This window comes from Atta colombica, unplaced genomic scaffold (genome assembly GCF_001594045.1).
Source record: "Atta colombica isolate Treedump-2 unplaced genomic scaffold, Acol1.0 scaffold104, whole genome shotgun sequence".
Classification (NCBI taxonomy): domain Eukaryota; kingdom Metazoa; phylum Arthropoda; class Insecta; order Hymenoptera; family Formicidae; genus Atta; species Atta colombica.
Window position 1 is genome coordinate 260,570 of NW_017259189.1, and position 7,683 is coordinate 268,252.

At 34.6% G+C, this 7,683-nt stretch overlaps 1 protein-coding gene across 2 annotated transcripts; it reads right to left on the reverse strand.

Annotated features, from left to right (window-relative positions):
* Window positions 1-471: 471 nt before the first annotated feature.
* LOC108688275 (spastin) lies at window positions 472-7,408 on the reverse strand. Of its 2 annotated transcripts, XM_018194461.1 has the most exons (7): window positions 6,471-7,408; window positions 6,144-6,314; window positions 4,735-5,007; window positions 3,240-3,595; window positions 2,110-2,441; window positions 981-1,291; window positions 472-644 (listed from the first exon to the last, which is right to left on the reverse strand). In XM_018194461.1, exons 1-7 carry the CDS (start codon window positions 7,015-7,017, stop codon window positions 481-483), a joined length of 2,154 nt encoding a protein of 717 aa, XP_018049950.1. In that variant the 5' UTR covers window positions 7,018-7,408; the 3' UTR covers window positions 472-480. The 2 variants fall into 2 exon arrangements, with proteins under 2 accessions (XP_018049950.1, XP_018049959.1); XM_018194470.1 differs by lacking the exon at window positions 4,735-5,007 and having other exon boundaries at window positions 481-644.
* Window positions 7,409-7,683: the final 275 nt, after the last annotated feature.

The window sequence follows — 7,683 nt, forward strand, 5'->3', positions numbered from 1 at the left end:
AAAGTATAATAAAGTTCAGACAATTAATAAAGTTATAAATGAAATACGATTTGAGTGAAATAACAATGACCTTAAATATTATATTGATTTTTCATCACCAAGCAAAAGCATGTTATGGGATTTAAAGGAAACAAATTCTTAATTTTTCACTACTCTTTTTTTGTAAACACATCAATATTGTTCTAAGATATTGTAGAATAAAAATATAAGAATTATACTATTGTGTCGACATTCGATATTATATGATTTTTTTTACATGGTTTCGATAGTTTGAAATATTGAGTTGTCCGGAAAGTTCGTGCTGCAAAAGATTTAAATTTAATAAATGTATAAAATTTAAATCTTCTGCGTTTAAATTTTCTTTCAAAATCGGCATGAACTTTCCCAATGGACACCCCAATATTTCTCTAATCACGAGATTTAAATTCGATTGAAACATAAATTTTTCTGGAGCTTCTTAATTGAGCGGCTTATTTCAAATCAAAGACTCACATCTCCATACTCAAAGTTCCATTTCTCATAGGCAGCTAGACTTGCCGGTGAAACGGATCTACGAATTCTCTTTAGAGAATCACGGAAATCTTGCATTGTGATATTACGAACGGAATTAAGATCCAATTCTTTCACCTGATCTGGATTCAATTCTGAGAATAATATGATAACATATATTGTAATGAATTTGATATATTGTAATGAAACAAGTAACAAATCTTTTCTATACACAACATAAATTTTATGGAATTTTCTTCATATTTTTGTTAGATTTGATACAATAAATTAAATAGAATTGACACTTGTATGGTATATAAATATAAAATTAATTTCTAATATTAGACATTATGCGTGCATATATTCATTAAAATGATAGAATACATTTGTAGGATATTGTAATTGTGCTATATAAAATGAGTGACCAAATTGGATATATCTTTACTCATAATATAAAATTGAAAATAAATACAAGGAATTTTTAGTATTACCTCTAATAGGCCCAAGTGCTGCGTCTTTAGCTAGTCCAGTCAAATCGCTTCCCGAGTATCCTTCCGTCAAAACTGCCATCTCATTCAACTCTTCGAGCGTTAATGGATCATTGTGTTTGGCCAAGAGTCTTCGGAGTAACACAATCCTCGTCTGTGAATCAGGTAACGTAACATACACGCGTTTTGTGAATCGCCTTAATGCAGCCTCATCTAATTCTTGCGGTCTATTTGTAGCAGCCATAACGAGTACTCTTTCTTCCGGATTGCATGGCAAACCGTCAAATTCGACTAAGAATTCTGTTTTTAGCCTCCTGAAATACATGTTTCTTCCATCAACACTATGTCCATGTTATCTACACACACACATACACACACACACAACACACACATACACGCACACACGCACGCACGCAATAATAAGTTAATTAGACTGCTGTATTTGGGAAAAATATTATACCAAAATTCGCACCTTCCATCTATCTGGAAACTATGAATTTTCTAATTCTATCATTGAGAAAGATATCAGCCTCGAATAATTGAGAGATTCCAAATTTGAAACTTGACTGAGATTATATTTTACAATATTTGAATGATTGAAGATGCTAATAACATCATTAACAAATGATCAATTGAATTGTGTTATTTTAGCTTTAGTATATATAATTTCGTTTTAAATCTGATGGTAAGCCTGACGTTCAGTTTATATAGGATGTCCCATTTTAATCGATCACTTTAAGAGATATTTAATAAAAATGACCTTATTTATAGTGTTTTGAAAAGCTCTCAAGGTAAGCTACAAGAATATATAATGAAAAATCGGGCATTCCATTTAAAAAATTCAAAGTGATCTTGTCCTAATTTTGATAACGCCAAGGTCAAACCCATACCATGTCCCTCTCAAAGTCCCAAAACTTTTGCCTGAAACATTTTTCTTTAAAATGCACTGTTCAAGAAATATTTTAGGTGATCGATTAAAATGGGACACTCTGTATAATTAAAAAAAGCATAAGAATTTATGTATAAAATTAAATATCAAAATTTAGCCCCAACTGTTTGGTATTTTCTTTATTTATTTGATGTGTGTGTGTGTGTGTGCGATTATCTAGAGAGAACACATGAATAGGCATACCTCGAAGCTTCGTGCTCGTTATCTTTACGCTCGCTCAATAATGAATCTACTTCATCGATGAAAATAACAGAGGGTTGAAATTCCCGAGCAATGGCAAATAGAGCTCTCACTAATTTTTCACCTTCTCCAACATATTTTGACGTGAGACTAGCTGCAGAAATCGAAAAAAATGTTGCGTTGCATTGAGTCGCAACAGCGCGTGCCAACAATGTCTTTCCGTTTCCCGGTGGCCCAAACAATAATAATCCTCTCGCGGGTGTTCGCAGACCGGTAAATAGCTCAGGTCTTAGCGATGGTAGGATTACCATCTCTTGTAAAGCCTGCTTTGCGGTCTGAAAGTTGAAATTAAATAAAAATATTTAGCAAGAGGGAATTGCAAAATGGAGCTAAATAACACAATAGCTGGAAAATATTTTTTGGACTAACGAGAAAAATCGGCAGGTATAAAATTTCAAAAAAATTTGAAATTTTTTTGAAATAAATTAGAGTAGATAACCAAATCACAAAAAAAATTTTTTCAACTGATATACAATTTTAGAGGTACAGCACTCTCTTGAATAAAATCGGTTTTTATGCTTCTCGAAACAAATATCTCGGAAATAATTGGAAATACGAGAAAATGTTTCAAATAAAAATTATATTATTGTTAAAAAGTTTCATGATTATACTTTGTAAATACTTTGTAATGACGTGATTATATTTTTGAAAAATGTTAAATTAAAAAAAAATATCCCTACTACTAATTCCTTTTTCTTGAATTTTTAATATTTGTAAGTCTGTGCCATAACAAAGTTGAAATTTTGGAACATTTAGTGACAAAATGTATAATAGAGATAAAAAAATAGCATAGGAATAACTTAATTAGAGCTGTTTGTGTAGAGCGAAAAAATAAATTTAAGCAACTAAAATCTTTTGCCAGAAAAAGTATTTATATGTTAAAAAAACCTATGTCAGATCGACGTAAGAACCTCTTTCAAAACCGTAAAGCAAGAAATAAATATCTATCTATTTATTTATCTATCTATTTAGCAAAACAATTAGAAATTGATGGAGACAATGTTCTCTTGCAATATAATCTGCATCAAGCAACAATAGTGATGACGATAATTCGACGATAATTCGTGACATACCTCTTGGCCAGCAATGTCTTCCCATTGCACTGATGCTCCTCCTTCCAAGATCTCATCGAGAATCACTTGCGCGAGTTTTGGATCTACGCCTTTTAAAATAGGTACTTTTCTCGTTGGCGTACTCCTGTTACTGTTCGAAGTGGTCGGTGTTCCTGGACGTCTTATAGGTGAACCGTTGCCCGGTACAGACAATTGTCTTTTTACAGAGGGTGGTGTGGAGGACGGTTTGATAGGCATGGTTCTGTGGCAAGGTTGAATAGGCATCGATCTACCCATACTTCGAGGCAATGTCTGGCTCTTACTTAGGGGTGTTCCTATTATTCGTTTACCAGGGACTGATAGTTTCCTACCAGATGCTGAAACAATACTTGTACTTAGAAATAAATCTTAAAAATGATAATTTTTAAAAATTTAATGCAGTTTAATAATGTAAAAGAATCGCTACTAGAGTTGTTGATATGATTAAAGCTTCTGTGTAATAGATAAGAGGGTCTATCGCAAACATAAAAATAAGAAAAAAATATTTTCACAGCCAGGATTTATTTTCAATATTATTATCTGTATCGTCCGATTTAGTAATAAATAGTAGGAGTGTAAAAATGTTTATCGCAACAGCAATATATTATCTCACTAATATAACATAATTAAATTGTTGAAACTAATTAATTTTATGTTAGGATTTTTATGTACATTCAAATAAAAAATACTTCCTACTATTTGCATTTTCTAATAAAGTTACAATTGCACTACGTGTATCGTGTGGTGTCTCGCTTCAGTCGAAAGCAGAATTATAATTTAGATGCAATGTAAAATTCAATGGAACAATAAGTTATGTTTGCGATATTCATGCGACAGGTAATAAAAATTAATTAGCAAACAAATCAAATCTCTTCTTTAATTCGGTAATTTTAATGTATGTATATTAAAAAATATATCGATTTTTTTAAACTTTTGTTTCGATTTGAAAAATTTGAAGAGAAATAAAGATACATTGTCTCGTCACACATTATCTTTAGCTATCACTAATGAAAATCGCATAAATATTAAATCTATGAAAAAATTATACATCATTTTTAAATTTTATGTGATTGTGAATGTATATGTATGTGAAATATATATGGGTATAACATGACAGTGTACATGTGTTGTACCTTTGATCGTACGTCTAATTTGTCTTAATGTGTATTTGATAAATAACGTATAAATGTTCTAAATTTACTTTAGGCTTTATGAAAAACTTTATCGTATAATAAGTGGAATGCAGCAGATTTAAAAATCTATGTTAAAAAAAATACAAAGAAGCAATTAAGGCAAGTCCACATTCAACTACTCTATTCTCATCCTTGTACATACATGTCAAATGAGAAATGTGTATACAACTATAATAAAACGAGTATCTCTTCCAAATGAACAACGACTAAATAGCATTACTGTGTTATTTACTTGCATTCGACTTTCTTTCGCACTCAGGCTCAGAATCTCAGGCAAACAATACCTTCAATAGTATGAGCGAAACAGTTTTTTGGTGAACGTGGCCTTAACTTGGGAATCTGGGTACACATAGTCTGTCCAGCGTTAATTGTCGTGTGTATATTGTTTGTGTTCTTATTATGATTAATGTTGGGTGAAGATCGAGCGTTTTGAAAAGTGTGCGTGTTGCGGCGAGCCCTCAGATGCTTTCCCGGATGTTCGCCGTCCGTTTTATTTCCAGGTGCGCGATTGTTGATATTATTGTTGATACCCAGCTTTCTCAGCTCACGCACACTCACTACAAAAAGGAAAAAAACATTCTCTGCCATGCTGCAGTAAGGCTATAGACAGCTAAAAAAGAAAATCAGGCTAATCCTTCAGTCGTATCGCGCAAGTATGTAATGTAGCAAATATGTAACAAAATGCCAATATCGCTAAATGTCTCGGAGCAAAAAGCACGCGTTTTCATTGTTATCAAGATGCTGCCGCATGACATTTAATGAGATTGGACTTTTAATATTTTTTGCTCTCAGTACTTTGTCTATCGACATAGATTCGCGCCAATTTTTCTTTCATTTACATTTCTGCGAATAGAAATATAAAAAAAAATGCAAAATAAAGATTGACTTGTGCTCAAGGTAAATAATAATTATACATAGGAAATTATAATAAGAAAATTATACGCGGCAAGCGCGCGCGCGCACACGCACACACGCACACACACACGCGCGCACGCACACACGCACACGCGCGCGCGCGCGCACGCACACACACACACGTACATGCGTGCGCATGCATGCACACACGCACGTGTGTATTTTAAAAAAAAATTAAAGTAAATTGCACACGAGCATGCTAAATACACATTGAAATTCTTTCTCTTGCCATTGCCAAAGATTTACCTGTGGATATTGTTGCCGAATAAAGTGGACGTACACCCAGCAAATGAGAATGGATTGAAATAAATAATTGAAATGGATTCAGATTTTCAGAAATATTGATTCACGAATGTTAAAATGAATACTTTTCAATCTTGAATGCATTTTATTCATTTATAGGAATCGCATGGAACATATCTCTATACCTTTCAATCTAAAAATAATATTAGTTTTTTCTGTGCAAATACAATTGAATACTGTTCAATTCAAAATTTTAAATAGGAAATGCAATTTTTGAATCCAATTGCATTCAATTGAATCCAATAAAAAAAAAAGAAATATTCGCATTTATTTAAAATACGCATTCGGATAGAAAAAGTTTAATCCATTTTAATCCACTCTTGTTGGGAAATACATATCAATAATAATAATAATTATTATTATTATTCGTAAGAAACAAAATTGTCATTGTATCATAGGTAAAGAAGCTTGGAATATAGTTTTAAGTTGGACACGGCAATGTGCGGATGTACTACAACAGAACGAGTATACTAACCAAGGAAATCAAGTCTGTCTTTTGCCATTGCCAGATTCGTACACATCTTGTCGTGAAGTCTTTGCGCATGCTCCCATACTTCGCCGTGTCCACCAGTGCATTCTACAGCTATTCCTTTCTCCAATTCTCCAATTCCCTTTTTGTACAATTCTATCGCCATTTCCTTTTGTCCTGTCCCAATGAGTAAATAAGTAAGTAAGAGAATAAGATTATCAATTAAAAGTATCAAAAGCTATATATAAATTCTACTAAAAAGGAGACTTTTAAATAAATTTTTAATTTATACACATATACAATATATAAAATAACTTGTCCCAATGTATGTACCCTCATTATCCTCATCGATTTTGAGTGCTTTGCTAATAAATTCAAAGGCTCTGCGATGATGGTGCTTTTGCTTAGCTAGCAATGGATCTCCGGGTCCTGGCCCGATAGGACGTCTAGGTACTTGCGACATGGCCTCGCCTTCTATCCGATTACCATTGATCAAACGCCCATCTGTTGGCTTTTGTCCCACAACAATCTCCAATTGACAAGCTTGTTTGGATGTCTGTCTACGCTGTATCAGCTGAGACGTGGAGGTATACAGATACTTGAACACTACAAACAACTGATACAGCAGAGTGCGCAGCACATTGAACAGTAGTATCAGGGGAAAGGAGACAATGTAGAGATTGCGCTTGTGTACCGAGGGCTGCGAGGAGCCGTCTAGGAAGCGATGATGCCCGTGATGATAGTGATGATTGTGACGATGGCCGATACAGCTGATGGTCGTCGTCGTTTTGTCGCCGTTCTCGCTCTTGGTCACGCACAACTTCTTCGGCGACTTTGTGCCGAACTTACGGGTCGGTCGCGCGCCATCGCTGCAAGACATCTCCTAAGAAAGATAAGATTCCGTATGTTTGCGGTGGTCGTCGACGTGATATTCACGAGTGGTCGTGCCGAAGTCGACATCCCCGCAAACGGCGGTCGAGGATGTCTACATCGTCGTCGCTCGAATAATCGCGCCGGCGCGATTATTAGAATTGAGAGTGACAGGCAAGAGACGCCTGTTCGCGGAGATGCACGTTCTGTTACGTCTTACGCGACTAACGCGTAAGACTTGGGAGGTATCTCTTGGAAGAAAAGCCGAGAACGAAAAGCTGGGAACGAATCGATCTCACGCGCTTCCCCCTCTCGAGAAACAGCGGCAATCAACAAAGGCACGCGACACGAGCCTTCATTCAGCTTGAGCATCGCTTGTTTTCACCCGCTTCCTCGATGCTTCCTCGACGCTCGGTCGCTCCCTCCCGTCCTAGCTGGCAGCACCTGGCCACACGTTGAAAAATTGAACGATAGATGGTACACTAAAAAAGCAGTAGATTTCAAACTCAAATCGGTAGAGTCTTTTTTCAAGAAATTTCGTAAAACTATTAGAAAATAGAAAAAAATATTGTAATACATACCGAAAACAACTCAGTAGCGAATAAAATAGAAATTATAATAAAAAGAATGTACTCATTCACTTTTTTTCTTTAATCTTTATTTAGTCATTTTGAAA

Excerpts from the sequence above, each read along its gene's own strand:
- LOC108688275 (XM_018194461.1), bottom strand. The coding sequence starts at position 7,017 with ATGTCTTGCAGCGATGGCGCGCGACCGACCCGTAAGTTCGGCACAAAG. Across the intron at positions 5,008-6,143 it reads AGACAGACTTGATTTCCTTG|TGAGTGTGCGTGAGCTGAGA; the intron begins GTTAGTATACTC and ends TCCTTTTTGTAG. Across the intron at positions 3,596-4,734 it reads TTTCGCTCATACTATTGAAG|CATCTGGTAGGAAACTATCA; the intron begins GTATTGTTTGCC and ends GTATTGTTTCAG.